The sequence below is a fragment of the Platalea leucorodia genome, assembly GCF_965183815.1.
Source record: "Platalea leucorodia genome assembly, chromosome: Z".
Taxonomy (NCBI): Eukaryota; Metazoa; Chordata; class Aves; order Pelecaniformes; family Threskiornithidae; genus Platalea; species Platalea leucorodia.
The window spans coordinates 77,628,916-77,645,709 of NC_138858.1; the positions used below are offsets into that span (position 1 = coordinate 77,628,916).

The following is a 16,794-nucleotide window of genomic DNA, read 5'->3' on the forward strand; positions in this document are numbered from 1 at the left end:
TAATCCATTTAAATCTCTGCCTAGGCTTGCAATAGGCTGTCCTTCAAGGTTTCTCCCATTGCTTATGTGTGATTATGTGTCCAGTGTTGAGCCCAAAGGCCCATGAGCCAGTCCGCAGTGATGATCATCCGTGCTTTGCACTTACATTTTTTTCAAGCAGCCTGTAAGGTTAAAAGTGGAAGCTAGAGGCTTAGGAATTTTATTCTGCAGCCATAGCTGCTCACTGCTGTTTGTATGCTGCGGTTGAGAGAGAACACTGAGGTCTCTTATCTGGCTCTTCGGACAAACCTAAATGTTTGTTGTTTCATATGCACTAGTGTGAATCAGGAAACGCCTAGTGCAACTGTAAATGGGGAGGAGGAGAGAAAGCTTGCTCTGGAGCTGTAGTCAAGCTGCTCAGTTTGAGAACTAGGAACTGAGCCTAGGCACCCAGCACTTACACCAAATGGTTTTCCTCTTCATGTGGCTCTAGCAAGCTCTTCCTCAGCCTGCCTCCCTATCTGGCATGGAGATGGGCAAACACAACTGCCCACAACCTCAAACAGCAGAGAACAAATTAAGCAATCCCATCTCCTCACTAATATAGAATTGGGGCTTTTCTCCCTGCAGCCATAACTGAGTTTATTCAGGGTAACTAACTGGACTGTTAACTTACCCTTTCCTCTGTAGCTTTGCTCAGTGAGGTGTGAGCTAATTCAGCAGTCTAGCACTCTCGGTGACAGTTTCAATCTTCATTTCTTTTGCTGCAGGTACCCACAGATGTTGAGAAATGTCAAGACCGAGTAGAATGTTTCAATGCTGACCTGAAAGCAGATATGGAGAGATGGCAGAACAACAAAAGACAAGACTTTAGGCAGCTACTCATGGGGATGGCAGATAAAAACATCCAGTACTACGAGAAGGTATGTAGCACTGCTGGAGCACTGGCAGGAATATGAGTAGTTCATTTTCCTCTGAGGTGGTGATAATTCTTCAGGAAATCTTCATGCTGTCTTGAAGAAAAGAATCTTGGACATCTAAATCAGTTCTCTAGTGCTGTGGAAGCTGCGCTTTGTCAGCAGCTTAGTGTAATCTGTTGAGTTGCTGGTCATGCTCAAGTGATCTGCATGAGACTAGCAGTCTTTTGCAAGGCAGCCCTGTAACAGCATTTCATCCTGGATGCTTGTGTGTCTTCCATTCTTGAATTGAGCAAATTACTGAGCAGCAGTAGTAGTGATGAAAAAGACCAAAATTGCATGTTCTAGTAATATTACCAGACTAAAAAATCTGATTCTGCCTTTTATGAACCAAACTATATGGGTTAATGTACATCAATGGATCCATATACAGATTATACCTGGTATGCATAAATTATTCTAATCTCTGTCCCCTTGTGCATAGTTCTGTCCCATGTATGCTAGTCCTGGAAATACCTAGTCAGGTGCCTCTGCCCTTTTTCAGTTGGTGCAAGTGTACCTGAGATTCAATGTCAGATTATTTTTTTGAAGTGAAAAGGCCTTGACGTTTAACTGCATATGCTGCCAATCTAGTTTTCCTTCATGCTGGAACAGTGCTGCCCAGTGCAGTGGTTGATATATTAAACACTATTAGGCTTATGCATGCTGACATACTTCATCTTCTTGCCTATTGCTTTTCTCCACATCTACTTTACGAACTTCTTCCTGTGCTAGGTTCCCTCTCCGTGTAATATTAATATGCATTTCCTTTGCTCCTTCCAATGCCTGTCTTGTCAGTAATTCATAACTAGTCACACAAAACTTCCTTCACCCTGGTCCCTTCTCTCTTCTGAGACTGCTGTGGAGGGGGGCTATAAAGACTCCCCTGAACACCCAGCAGTGCCTCTGCAATTGACAGTTAAATCTGTACATCTTAGTTTTGCTCTTAGCTGCACCAAGGAAGGTTTTTGGTAGGAAAGCATCTAATCGCTTCAGGATACACAACTAGAAATACTCAATTCACCTGCAGTACAATCAGCAAGGTTAGAAGGAAGATGCTTGACAACAGTGACTTGTGGATATCAGAGCTGGTGATGAGTTTGCCCATTCCCAGTGTTTAATAATCTGTATTCTACAGTCTATATTTGTCCAGTTTGATTTCTGGACTGTACATGGTTGAAGGACAGTAATGATACACAGCACAAGGACTGGAGTAACTGTATGTGTCTGGGGAAATGACTCCAAAGCCTGGAGTGACTTTCTAATAACCCAGAAGCTAGACTCCACTTTTATTTTACTATACCAGGCACTACCAGTTCGTCACGTATTGGGGTCAAGTCCCAGAGGTGTACCAGAGTACACCGTGTTTCTGAACTACCTTCCCTAAATGCATGGGTTTTTCAAGTAAGTTTGCTGGAGCTAGTCTGTAATAGCTGATACTGTGTCCAAATAATCCCTCTCCCACAGTCACACCACAAAGATACGAATTTCTACTAGAAACAGTTTGTCTGCCTAGGTGAAAGCTGTGGCGTTCTTCACCTTAGAAGAATCTAGCTTGATATTTGGAAATCCTGGGTATTCTGATGATTTTTAATGGCTTGGGCCAGTTGATGACTTTGGAAAGCTTTGTTTTCTTGGTTTGGAAAATGCAGGTATTCTTTCTGAACACTTTCTTGCTGTTTGAGATTCTGTGGTTTTTTTCCCTCTTCTGTAATAATCTATAAAGACCCAGCTAGCCTTTCTTGGACTTGCATTCTGTTGGTCTGGAAGGGTTGGCCAAAAGTTACAAGAACTGATGTACAATCCATTTTTTAAATCTCTGTTTCTTTCTTCAGTGCCTTACGGCGTGGGAATCAATTATACCACTATTGCAAGACAAGCCAGAGACCAAATAAGAAGTACCTTCATGGACAGTCTAGCACTTGTGTGCTCAGTACCACTAGACATACTGGAACTGTATGAAGGACTCCTTTTGTCAAGTTAACTGAAATGCCAGCTGCACTTAGGCTGGAAGAGACACTCTGATAACTATTCAAATTTTTTTTCTTTACTTTCTGTGTTTAAACTGGGGTATGTTTCATCTTTTTGAGTTATCTTGAATGGTTCCTTCTTTATCTTATGGAGTGATTGGGGGTTCATAGTGAAGTGCACGGGGATCTTGATAAAACTTACCTCTCTAGTCTGGAAGGAACTAATGAGTGGAACACTAAAAAGATGAAAATAAAACTCTACTGCAAGGTGCCAAATGACATCTTTATTACCATTCTGTTTTGTTTGCTAAAAAAAAAAAAAAAAAAAAATTATGATACAGGACTCCCTAACCAATCCTTATCCCTTTTTTTCAATGGACAGGGAAAGGCTGGAAATGAGTATTTTCTGGTTTGCTACTGCCTATATGCTCCCTCTGGATAAAATGGTTTCTGGAGACTTTTCTGTGTGGGAGTTGGGCTGGTCTTAGACAGACCATACCAACATGACCTGCAGATAGCCTGTGATGCAAGCATGAACTGTGGTTTTTGTGAGTGTGGCATGCTGTTGGTTCATACTGAGTATCTTTATTTACCTTGGTGATTATGAAGTAATGTCAGTTGGCTGAAGTGTACTTGTGACTGACTTGGGGATCAAGATCAGTCTAGCTGCGGGAGTGAGTTGAACAGCGGCCTCTCAAGGCTTATGGGAATGGTGGAAGCAAGTATGAGTCTTTAGTGTATTTTTTCTAAAGTCAGCTCTGGAAGTTGCATGGTAGAATTCTCTTGGTCCAAGCTTTAAATGTTTTTTTTGTTTGTTTGTTTTTTTTTGTTGTTGTTGGTTGTTTTTTTGTTTTTTTTTTTTTTTTTTCCCTCTGAACTAGAGCCACTTTGGGCTTGCTCACTTAAGGTGCCTGCTGTAGTAAAGGTAGAACTCTGCTTTCTCTCCCCACGTGTTTTTGCAGCAGCCAAAAGCCAAAAAGTGTCAAATGCTTGCTTACATCAAGCATCATTGTGTGTGAAACTTGCCTTAAACAGGTCGGTGGGGGTAGATGGGTACCCCATTAGGTACACATAGTGTTAATACTTGTCTCTACTGAACCACATGGCAAGTCTTTTAAGACTACTTTTGGTACAGATCTATTTTCTTAGTAGTTTTTATTGGCCTTCAGAAATGTAACTGCTTCTGCAAGTCCCTTTTTTTCCCCTTTTTCTTGCCGTCAAACCTCAAGTAAATGCCTGCTTGGTGTTAATGGCCTTAGGAATGCTGCCGTGATTCCCAGGGTCCCAGAGTCTTGGTTTAACAGCATACAGATAAATCCTTTTTAACCATCCTAATTGAGGGGGCTTGGGGCTAATATCAGTGTAATATTGGGATTTCGGGGGAATAAATAACTTTGGGCGCTTACTGCTAAACTTGAGTGATTACTTGATCTCTGGCAACAGTCTTGCGAAGAATCTGAGCACTAGTTGAGTACGTGCAACTTCTGTGTTCTTTTGTGATGACCGACCAGGTACCAGTCTGGTTTGGACTTTATCCCTTCATAAACAGCAAGTATACCTGAAGCTCCCCTACTCAGCTTGGTAGCTTTATAGCAACTGTCAAGATGAGTTATTGCAGCAATGTGGTAGCTGTCAGGCTAATGAGATGATGCTCTCTGGGTGCAAAAGTCAAGCTTAAGACATTTTAAGAGGTCTTCCTTTTTGACTCATCCTCCATTGACAGCTCTGTGGAACTAAAAAAACTATGCTTTTTGGTTTAAACTCACAGTTTATCAATATACACTTATTTGGTGTAGACGAGAACTCTGCTTTAATTCCTGTTAGGTCCAGAATGCTGAACTACTCTTGTTGTGCAAGGGAAGTGCTTAAGGGGGTCATCTTGAAGAAGTAACCGAGTGTTTTCCTCAATTTTTCCCTTCTAAAATAAGCACTTGCATAACATTTAACAGTCTGACCTTCAGGGTTACAGTCTTCCCTATTTCTCAGAAGCAGAGATCAACATGCTTTTTCGAGCTGGTTCCTGTGTGGGAAGTGGAATTTTGTAGTTGACTCTGCAACATCACTGGGAGTCAAGCAAAATGTAATTTGAACTAATATTTGGACAGTCTTCCCTTCACCTTATCAAAAAATAGTGCAAGATGAGTAGAAAGGATGGTGTTTTTTTTCCTACAGGTGAGTAGGTTTTGTCTGATGCCTTACAACACTGAGGTCCTGTTCCCTCTTAGTTTTATGTCAAACTGAAGTGGGTGCTGCTTCTGGGGAATTTAGCAATTGACATCACAGCTGTTCATCAGAAGCATAATGGACAGTGGGGAGTACTACGTGAAGTTCAAATCAACATGTAACTGTTGAGGCTGGAGCTGTTGAAGATCAGCTTAAATTTTCTTTAATCTGATGCCACTGATTCTGCGGCATAGTTTTTAAACTAGGCCTCAACCAAAGCATGTTTTGATTTCAGTTAAATCTTTCTGGCTAAGCAGTTGAAAGGCAGGCATGCTTTTCACTTCTCTTGGAGTATGTGGCTCTGTGGCACCCGCACGTTGATTTGGAGGAGAGATTGGAACATGAATCTCAGGCTTTGGCCACTAATGGGATTTCTTATATGGCCTGAAAAACCAAAACCTCTTAAGCCCCTACAGGGGAAGTAAAACTTAACATTCAAAAGAGGAGTCCTCTGCAAGAATTGCTGCAGTGTAGGAAGGATGTGTAGTGGTGGGTCTCTCAGCTCATATGGGCTATGGAGGAATATCTTTATAAAGAGCTATTGTAAATCACTAGGTAATTGTGGGAGAGGCTGTGAGGTGTGTGGAAGATCCTGACTGTGAGGTTTGGGGCAGCAGTGCCTAACGGAAGAACTGCAGAATAGCAGGAAACGCCTGTAGGATGTAAAGTGACAGTTGTAAATAGTGCACTTACTTAACTGCTCTTAGTGGGAGGCTGAGATCTGAACAGTTGGTGAAACTCTGACATGTTATCCTGAAATCCGTACAGAATAGGAGTCTCTCCTTTGGATGGCCCAAAATGCGAAAAGTTAAGAAGTGTTGGTAAAGGGAAGCAGGAGTAGTGCAGGAGCTTCATCTTTGAGTAACTTCTTGAACATTCAGTCACTTAAGGTCACCGTCTGCACATGCACTAAAACGGCATCAAAAGTAGTTGCACCCTTTCTATAAGCCTATGTAGCATGTGGGTCCTTCACCAGTACTTAAATTAGCCCAGTTTTCCTTGTAATCCATAGCCAGACCAAGTTCCCTGTCAGAGGATGCATAATTCACTGCTGTCCTGGTTACTTCTGTGTAATTTCTGGGATGTTTGTTTCCTCTCTGAATGGGCACCAGCACAATAAAGCAAGCACTGAGATCTTGTTTCATGCTCGGTAATGAAGCGTGCATTGTTCATATGTATCCTTACCAGGTTGTGACTCTTGCAATAAACATAGATGTTGAAACATCATGGCTTTTTCAGGTATCCATTGAAAAATGAAAAGGTAATAGGTGTAGCCCTAAAGACACGAACCCTTCTCATGTGAGTTGTATCAAAGAATAAACTATGGATTCTTCACTGAAGTCTGCTTGGGTTTTTGTCACACTGTGCTATCCTTGTGCTAAGGATAGAGTAGTAGGATAAGTGGTAGAAAGAAATAACTGCAAAGCATGAGCGGCAGAGACACAGTCCTGTGGAGGTACTGTGAGGTAGCTTTGCAGCAGTGGCTCTGCATAGCCTGTTCCTGATGCATATTGCTTCAGGTGTTGGTCCTGCAGATGCCAAGGTACAAAAGAATTCCCTCCCAGCCCACCAGGGACTGTTCAGTGTTTTAACAGGAGCCATGCTTTTGTTAGAACTTGCACAATTTAACTGAGTATGATTAATGTTGCAGACTGTTTAAAATTCTGGTGCTTATAACCACTGAGCAAAATTACATAGATTAAACTAGCTCATTAGATGTTCAGCCTTCTTAAATTCTGAAGGTAGAACAGTCTTTCCCTTGGTATATTAACTTCTACTACAACAACCAATAGATAGGGAAAATGGGGTCTTTTTTTAATGTAGGGAACTTGCTACTACTTGCCAGATTTTTTTTTTTTTAAAGTAAAACTGGGGATCACAGGAATAAACTTGCCTTCTGGCAGTGTGAATGTTGCATTTCAAACTTTTTGGGAGTGCTGTTTAAACAGTTTTACAGAATAAAATGGCAATGCTTAATTCTGTGCTTAGCACTTTGAAGTCTTGCTGGGGTATCTGACTTGTACAAATACTCAGTAATGAACTGGGCAAGTTTTAAGGTTGCATGGCTAAGGCACAGTACTTGTGCAGAAAATAATGCACTTTCCAAAAAGGCGTAAGTAGATCACCTTTATGTAAGTGGCATTCTAAAACGTTAGAGGCTAGTCGCTGTTCTAGACTCTACTTTGAAGGCCTCAGTACTCTATGCTTTGAAGCTAAACCATTTCCTTAACTCTGCTGCTGAGATATGTATCCATACCTTCAGAGCAGGCAGCAGGTTGGGGCCAGTGCCACATTCCCACTGCACAGGGAGACAGATTGCAGAGGGACAGTCTTACAATAGCAAACAGCCAAAGGGCTTTTGTCTTTAGTATATAAAAATAAAGCAGCACCGTCCTTGTTCTCTTTTCCTCTGTGCCTGCATCCTTCTGTCTCTCCTGAAGGTTTGGAGAGTTGGGCCATGCAGGTGAAGGCAAGCTGGCTGTGAGCAGAGGTGGATCTCATCCCCCTCCTTGTTGAAGGTGTCAGTACTGGGGACCAAAAATGTGCTGTCTCATTGCCCAACCTCTTCAGCTTTCAACCTCTGTAAACTCACTCACCGGAACTAAAGTCACCGTTCATACCATTAAAAACCAAAATAAAAGCTGTGAAAAGACTTGTCTCTGTGTGAATTAGCTAGTAAACAATGTAAAAATGGGAAGGATGCTTTTGTTTCCTGCACTCGACCAAATCTGGCATCTGCTCTTGTTTGGACTCGCAGGCTATGAAATGTTGTCTTGACTTCTGGTGCTGGCATGTTTCTATACCCTTTCATATATCTCTGTATAAATATACTTTGTGCATTGTTTACTATGGAGCTAGTCTTGGAGAAAAACACTTTGAGGTAAAACTGTAATTCTCTATTAGTGTGTACATTTTTTTAAAATGCACTGTTTGTTTACCTCAATTAATTTAATGGAATGGACCAATAAATGTATTAAAAGATGACTCCTTTACCTAGAATATAAAGTTTCATTTTTTGCAGCCTTTGCCATTGAAATGATGCGTGCACTTATTTTGCTGGGCAGCTCACAATCTCACTGCAGAAATACCTGTTGTGGTTTAACCCCAGTTGGCAACTAAGTAGTACCACACAGCTGCTTGCTCACACCCTTCTGCTGCTGGTGGGATGGGGGAGAGAATCAGAAAAAAAAAAAAAAGTGAAACTTGTGGGTTGAGATAAAGATGGTTTAATAGGACAGCAAAGGAAGAGAAAATAATAGTAATGATAAAAGAATATACAAAACAAGTGATGCACAGTGCAATTGCTTACCACCTACTGACTTGATGCCCAGCCTGTCCCCGGGCAGTGATCACTGCCCCCTGGCCGACTCCCCCAGTTTATATACTGAGCATGACGTCATATGGCATGGAATAGCCCTTTGGCCAGTCTGGGTCAGCTGTCCTGGCTGTGCCCCCTCCCAGCTTCTTGTGCACCCGCCAGAGCAGGGGAAGCTGAGAAGTCCTTGACTGGTGTAAGCACTGCTCAGCAGTAACTAAAACATCAGTGTGTTTTCAGCATTGTTCTCATACTAAAGCAAAAACACAGCACTGTACCATCTACTAGGAAGAAAATTAACTCTGTCTCAGCCAAAACCAGGACAATACTCTTCCCTTAAAATCTTGTTCCACTGCTGATGTAACTAAAAGTCATCTGTCTGTTGCTGTAGTACATCTGATATTACTTGAAAGCGAAGCCTGGAGCTGAGGAAAGATTGCAAGAGGGTGTGCGTGGGGGAACAGGGCTGGCAGCAGCTTACTCAGAATGAGAGGTTGCATAGTGAGTAATCAGCTTCTGCTTGCTGTGTCTCCGGCTTGAACTGAAGCTGCCTGATTTGCCTCCAGATTAGTTCAGTTGCTGAAGAGCTTTTAACTTGCCTTTACTTAGTCCAGGAGCTTGGAAGCCATTTAATCCTTGTTAATTCAATTAGCATGTAAATAGACACATAATTTAAGCCCTGACCGCTCTGGGTCGTGCCAGTCTTTCGAATCATGTTTGGATTTAGCTGACAACATCTCATGCCAGTTGCTGTATTGTATGACGTTCCTTTCGGTAGGAGTTCAACCCAGCATAAAGCTGGGGTAATAACGTGACTATTACCTGGCATCCATGTCCCTACACTTCCATAAAGCCTGTAGGAGTATTGTGCTGCTCTTACCTGTTCTTAACCTGTTACAAGAGTAGTACATCCTGGTGGTGTGAGTTGAAATGTCAATATCGGCTCTTGAGTCATAGGTGTCCTCCCATGACCTCTGTTAAAGCACTGTCCGGGGACAGTGGGACAGTCTCCCAGAAGTCAGGGGCGTGAACATCTGTTCAGGAGTGTTTTATTGTAGGCATTACTAAAAGTGTCTTAATCTTACATTTTTTTACAGTGGTATTTCTGTATGTAGTAGTCTTCTACAGAACATCGATCAGCTGGGCTGACACATCTTCTGTAGCACTCGGAGAGCAGGTGTGTCCTGCTGATGGCCAAGCCTATGTAGCACATGGCTTGCGGTCCCCTGCTTCATCAGCCAAAGTCACAGAACTGCCCTGAGGTTTCTGAAGGAACAGACAAGAAGGAACTAATGGAAAACTGATCCTCTGCTTTTCCCTTCCACATTGAATGATGTGTCTAGAAATGCCATTTTCATTTCTACCCTGTTCTTGTCCCTCTCACTATTGCTAACCAGCCTAGCAGGAAAGAAAAACACTGAAGACTGCTGGTGTGCAATAGCCGACGCACGTACTCTGCAAGATGATGTACTGCAGAAATAACAAGGGCAACTTCTTTGTCCTGGGTGAGCTCAGTGGCTGAGAGGCCATGGCATGCTGTGAAATGGAAACACAAATGAGATGCTTCCTGTAATGATGATAACTGTGGGGACTGATGCTTGGCAAACCTTCCACTTCGGTAGCTCAAAGAGTTGATAAAGACCAAAAGATGCTTTAGCTGGTACAGCCTCTGTCACTTGGTCAGAATCTGAAGGGAGCCAGTGGTTGAACGTTGTTTGATGGCCACGATGCTGTAAAGAGCAATAAAAATGCAGGTTACAAGTAAGCTAGCAAACTAGTTTGTTTTTCCCCATCAGTTCTTTAGCTTAAACTTTGCTGGGATGTCTGGAGCTGGCTGAGTGCTCATGTGATTCCTCTTGAGGATCTGCCAGCCTCTCTCTGAGTTACTCTTGTGTACAAGCAATGACATCGGTACAATTTGTCATCTTTCAGACTTTAAGTCCTAGTAACCCATGTTTGTGCTGATCATGGTGCTAACTTCTATTTAGAGCCTGTATTAAAAAGCAGTTGAGTAGCTAGCAGTGACTCGCTGTTAAACAGCAGGGTTGTGCATAAGAAACGAGTCACTCTTGTGTCTGGAAAATACGAGGAGAAAGGCAGAGGCAGGGGAACGATGAGTATGAAGTAGCCTTCCCCACACTCGTAGTCCTGCTGACACCAGGTGTGAAACGTGTTCACAAGCCCAGAAAGCCTTTGGTGCTCTGGATGAGGCAGAGCTGATGGTCTAGGAGCTTTCCTTGGTGTGGCTTTTCCTTTTCTTCCTATCATCTAAGTGGTAGCACTGAAGTTGGTATCCAGAGTGCCTTTAGACTTTCTACTATTATTTAAAAAAAAAACTACAGCAAAACTTGGCAAGAATTTTGCCTGGGATCAGACATTAGCCTATCCAGTACCTGCCTTATATCTGAATGAAAATACTGTTGTTGCATGGATTAAATACTGACATAATCACAATTCACTTTTTAAATTCATACTGGAAGAGTCTTGCTGTTTCTAGTAATGCCATGAGCTGGAGGGTCTTGGGGAGGGGACAACAGGCAAGGTGAGATTTGGAGGGAGATCCTTCAAAAATTCTGGAAGAGTAGATAGAGGTGCTGTTTCAGCTTTCTCTCTTCAAATTAAGCTGGTTTTATTCTTAAAACTTGTTCTTGAAATTGTACCTCTCAGTCACTCTGTAGCTGTACAGTTGGGCAAATTCACTGGCTCAGAAAAGTAACCATTTCCTTCACTATGTGGTAGTGGTTTCTCTTTGAAAGAAACACCTGAGGGAGACTCAGATTATTCTTTTCTATCACAATGAGTAAGTAACCTGTAATGGATTTAAAAAAAAAATGTTTTACTTTGTGAATTCCCTCATTCTACTTACTACTATTTTTGCAATATCAAGCACTACATTTGGGCGAAGGCTTTGTCCCCTGGGATTATCAGCTCTTAAACTCTGCCAAATATTCCTCCTACAGGAATTCATCTTACCTTAAACAAAAAGAAGATCAAAAACATTGGCTAGATCTCTTGCAAGTTTCATTCTTTGAATCTCCTTGATATTTGTCAACTTATTTCTGCAAGATTTTTGTTTCTCTTATTCCAATTCTTTTTATTTTTAAATTAAACTTTTTTTTAAAATTATTTTTCTCATCTGTATTACACACTTTAGACCTAGAATCAGGAAGCATGGAGAAAATACGGCATGTCCTTTTGGACAAAACCCTTCCTATTCCTTACCTTAAAGGGAGGAGACTCAGGCAGCCAACTACGAAAGACAGAATGAAACAGAAGCTGCTGTACCAGTTCAGTGTGTTTTGATAGATCTTGTTGTACACTGTAGATGTCACTACTCCCGTGGTGACTAAAGACAACTGCAGCAGGACAAACACCTTACCTGTAAAACAAGAACACAGTTTGTTACCAGGGAGTAAAAAACCAGCTCTGGTACCTCCCTGCCGAATCCAGGATCACCACTGCGTGGAAGAGCAATGTGGTCATTGCTTCACAAGTGCTAGATGGCGTGAGCTTGTACCTGCTGCTGTTCTGGACCAGAATGAAATGACTTTTCCTTCTTTTAGGCATAAGACAAAAGATCCAGCTAGAAAACTGTCTGCTTAAACAGTCTAGATGTAGAGGTAGCTGCTTGGAAGAGCAGCAATAAACTGGGCAGTAAGCGCTCCTTTCCACAGGAGGTAGAGAAGTAGTCTTGGGCTAAGATCTTCAGGATAGGAGAGATTTTAGTCAGGGTCTGCTTTTGCCCTAGGCCAGAAGAGTGGTCCATTGGGTTAAAATTACAATAATGCCTGAAATGGGGAGCTGTGTGTGATTTGTATGATGTTTAGGGTGGAGGAAAGGCAGAAACTGGATTCTAGTTGAAACAGCTTTTTTGCTGAAGTGCACCCTTCTGCTTCTGCCATGTTAAAGGGGGGAAGGGGAAGTAACCCAGCCCTGCTGGGATGTGCAGACTGGGAGCAAGGTCAGGGCTGTGTGCTGAGCTTGCTGCCCTGGCAGCCTTCTCCAGCCGCGCGGCACCAGCGGCCACCACCTAAGGAGACAACAGTGCTACCAGGAGGCAAGGGCTGCTCTGCTGCATGGTCCTGCTCGAGAGCTGGTCTGCTGCTGTAATCAGGTGCAGCCTGTATGGCTCATGGTGGAGGTTAAAAACAACATTATTATTAATAATAATGATTAATTTGGGGTGTGAGCTGTGCTATTTGTGGCAGGTAGGTGTTTGCTACAGATCACGTTTTGGAGCACAAGCAGTAGGAATGAACTGGTGACAGAGCAGTGTTGTGTTCCTAAGGCAGAAGGGAAAAGGATGCAAAGGATGGCTGTGGGAACATGTCTGGAGGAGGCAAGAGCAGCCATGGGCCTGAGGTGCTATTTGAATGCATGGCCAGTCCTATCTGTTGTGTCTAAATCCAGGTCATTGGGGTAAAAATGGTAGACTTCAATCCAGTGTTGTAAAATACATATATTTTACTATTTTCTAATACATTTTTTAACAGAAAAGAATTTCTGCTCCTGTTTAACAAAAAGGGCCAATTTTTATGCAAAGGTTATCCTTTGTTAGTTAAATCATGGTCTGACAGGAACAAATTGCCAGGTAACATTTGGAGACATATTTAGAGAGCATAACTGAAAAAAGATGAAAAAAATCCATCCTTCCCAAAACTGGAAGTAAAAGAAGGCAAATATAAATGGTGTATCACAGTGCTTCAGCCCAACGTCTTGCCTCTCTTGGTTTTCCCTGGAGCACTGTGTTTTTGTGCAGCACCTCAGATATTTTCCCTGCCTTTGAGCTGCACACTGATAGTAATCTCTTGAAGCACATGCTGAAAATTTTGTGGATAAATGATGATGCAACCGAGGACGAGTAGTCTGGATGTGACACTCTTGTCTTGCAAGTTTCTCTGCTCCTCCCTTCCCATTTGTGGTACCAACTGTTTTGGTTTTATTACGCAAAGTACAGATTGCAGCAATAACTTACCTTTCTCTTTGTACCTTAGGCTGAATGGAGGGATTTGAGGGTTTTTTGATAAGTAAGGTAACCAAAGTACTTACCGTAAGATGATCCTTCGACATGCTTGGATAACATGGACCTGATGGTTGGTAAGGGGATGAGGGCAAAGAGCATCACTGCCCGTGCTGCAATGCAATGAATATGTAGTTATCATCAGTACCTGCTCCTTGTCTCCCAACACAACAACCACTGCTTTTGAAGACTACATGCCTCTGGCTTGGGCAGAGCCTTTGCTTCACTTTTTCTTGTCCCTCATGTACCAGAAAGAAGTACAAATCTTTGACAGGAGTGTAGGTCCTCACTTCATCCAAGTGATGGTGGATAAGCTACCTATTGCTCCCACTAGCAGAGGTACTTTGCCCAAACCAGCTGTGGTCTTTTGGTCTCAGCCCGAAATCCCAGTGTTGATGGAATATAGCACTGTCCCTTGAGATAGTGAGGCCGGTGATTTGAATATAACCAGCAGAGAGAGCACCCCATGCTACACGGCCTTGAAAGGAAGGGTACCTTTAAAACACTATAGCTGTTTTCTATCTCAGTGCTTCTGACCTGCAGTATTTTAGGCTTTCTCTAGTGTGGGAACTTTTAGGGAGCTGGAATTATCTTCCTGTCAGCAGAACCAACCTCAGTGAATACTTACTCCATGTCTAGTGTACCGAGGTGTTCCTGCAATGCAGGAAATAAGCATCCTGCACACTGTGTAGCAGCATGTGTTCATGGTGGACTTAATATTAAACCACCTTTTTTAATTTTAATTTTTATCTTTTGTTCCCCAGCCTGATTGCCTAAACAAACAAAATCTCTTAAGAATTTCACTCAATGTTTTGCTTAATACACAAATATAATATCCTGCTGTCTTTCCCTTTAGAATAACTTTGTTTGATTTTCAATTTCTCATTCCCTGTAGGGGCAGACAAAAAAATCGGTTCAGGCCATTTCTCTTAGATCTTTTTCTCACTTTCAGAAGCAAAACCTCAAAGCCATGCAAGACACAATCCTCTGTTTGTCAGATATGAATCATCCATCTCACTGCCACAACGGATGCAGTTCTTGGGTTTTGTTTTCTGGGTTCCTGCAGAGGCTACCTCCCAACAATAAACTTGCCTTTCCTTTGTCGTGGGATTCTGCCCCATCTATTGTTACCTGCCCCTTGGTAATTTATACATAGTGTAAGATTTGTACACTACATTCTCATGATATTTTAGTTGCTAAAGCAGCTCCAGTGTTTCACTATTAAGTTTCCCATCAGCCATAAATGCCTTAATGTAACAAAAATAAATCACATCTTAAGATGTTTGCTTAATAGGAAACCTTTGCCAATTTATTTCTGTTGCAGCCTTAAGCCTTACCTCACAAGAAGCCAGTGCTTCCCATTAATGCAATAGTGTGGTCCAGCAACAATTCCCATTCCCCCCATGGCATGAGCATTGTTCCCCTGCTCAGATCTGGGCTATGACCAAGTGACGAATTACAAGTCAACCAGCCTTAAACTAAGCCTTGGCAGGAGTGTATGCCTCCTCTGGATATTGTAGGGTGCTGAGTGTAAGGGGTACAAAGTGAGTTGTGGGGAGAGGGGAATGATAATGAAGCCCTCTTGGGAATTTCTCGTGTGAGGGTCTGCTGAGCTCCCTGCTCTGAAACTCACAGTAAAGCAGAGCAAAAGCCCTTCTCCTGATGCCAGAACACCCCAGCCCATTTCTCAGGGTGCACTGAGCGGCCATTCAACTCACCTATGTAGAAAAGGAACGTCCACCGCACAAAGGCCATGATGAGGATGCCAGCGCTGAAGGATGCCACTCCGATCATGATCATGGTAATGTCCCTCAGGTATTTGGAGAACACAAATACCCCTAGGAAGCTGGTGATGAAGATTACATACCCAGCAGCATTGCCATGGCCGATCTGCACAGCGTTCCAACTTAAAGGCTCCCTGAGCAAGAAGAGTGGGAGTACATTCATTGCACCAACCACAGCAAGGTCATAGAGGATTGCTGCCACAAACAGCAAGATGATGAGGAGTTTCGAGGGGGATACTGGAATGGAGCTGTTGCTCTCCAAAGGTTGTGAACTCCCTGCTGCTGCTGCTTCTTTGTGGACTGGTAGCTGGCTGCCCACCTCCTTTACACTCTTGGCTTTGGCTGGGCAGGAAGCTGCTGGCTTGGGGACTGTCAGGACAAAAATGCTGTAGAGGAGGCAGAAAGCATAGCAAGCAATGCTGCAGCCCACCAGCACAGTGCCCTCTTGATAGCGGTCACTGAAGCCAACAAAGAGGTAGCCAGATGCCATGCTTCCCAGAAAGCCAGCGAGGCCATACACCAGCTCAATAATGATAAGTCGCACAGACCTCCTGCTCTCGGAGGAGCCCAGGGATCCCAAAGCCATGACGCCTGCCCAGAGCGTGGTGAAACCGCCTGTCAGCCCATTGAAGGCAGCAGCCCCATACATCACCTCTATCGGCCACCCCAACAGGATCAGGAGGAGCAGAAGAGTTTTGGAGCCCAAGTAGCCAAGAAGAGGGAAACAGATGGGGATCTTCCGATGTATCCTGTCCCCCAGCTTGGACAAGCCATAGGCTGACACCAGTGGGCTCAGGCCCAGGACTAGGTTGTAGATGATATAAAAATTAGAGACAGCCTTCTGCTGAGCATCTTCCAGTGCATGGGCGGGAGCGGTGGCATTGGTCTGGTTGTAGTAGTTCTTCACCACCAGCAGCAGCGCTGTGTCGTAGAAGGCGCTGGCCACTTGGGAACCGGCGACCACTGGCTCAATCCACGTCCTCATCACCGTCACCCCCACCATGCTGCTGGCAACTGCCTCTTCTTGGGGAGAGCTGTTTTCAAGGAGCTGCACTGGAGGAAACGGCCCTTCAGAAGCTCTGCTCTGGAGGCATGCTTGGAGAGGAGCAGCGGAGAAAAAAACAAAAGGTCTGCCAGGCTGCACGCAGAGAGTTGTGCAAGAGATGATCTGGCTGGGAGGATAATTTGCACCTCGCCTTGCTACATATATGCACGCACACGCATCCCTGTGCTGATCTGATCTCCAGCTCATGCACGAGAGGCTTTTGTACAGCAGGAGAACGCCCTGCACTCGCTCACTGCTGCTGCTCCTCTTCCTGGTGTAGTTTCAACAGAGGTCAGATGACCCAGGGGAATTTCTCTCTCCCAGTTTAGGAACTGAAAATACCCATATCAAGTAATTGCTGCAATTTGGGGTGGTAGTTTGGTTTTTGTTTTGTTTTGTTTTGTTTTGTTTTGTTTTGTTTTGTTTCCCTTTTTGCATCTTGCACATGTCAGAGGACTCTCAGAGTGGCTGTGGGGGCAGGGGATGGCTGTGTGCTTTTTT

The 16,794-nt window shown here is 43.4% G+C and overlaps 2 protein-coding genes across 2 annotated transcripts in view; one reads left to right on the top strand and one right to left on the bottom strand.

The window, feature by feature from the left end:
* SNX30 (sorting nexin family member 30) overlaps positions 1–4,177 on the top strand; it is a 48,764-nt gene extending 44,587 nt beyond the window's left edge. The window contains exons 8-9 of the mRNA XM_082335819.1: positions 750–902; positions 2,771–4,177. Of these exons, the coding sequence (XP_082191945.1) occupies positions 750–902; positions 2,771–2,830 (213 nt within the window). The 3' untranslated portion in view covers positions 2,831–4,177. The remainder of the gene's footprint in view (positions 1–749; positions 903–2,770) is intronic.
* A 5,918-nt stretch (positions 4,178–10,095) lies between these two features.
* On the bottom strand, positions 10,096–16,251 carry SLC46A2 (solute carrier family 46 member 2; the record flags this gene model as incomplete). Its single annotated transcript, XM_082336094.1, has 4 exons — positions 10,096–10,174; positions 11,667–11,823; positions 13,494–13,577; positions 15,183–16,251. The coding sequence occupies 4 exons, from the start codon at positions 16,249–16,251 to the stop codon at positions 10,117–10,119; spliced, it is 1,368 nt and encodes a 455-aa protein (XP_082192220.1). The 3' UTR covers positions 10,096–10,116.
* Between the last annotated feature and the right edge of the window lie 543 nt (positions 16,252–16,794).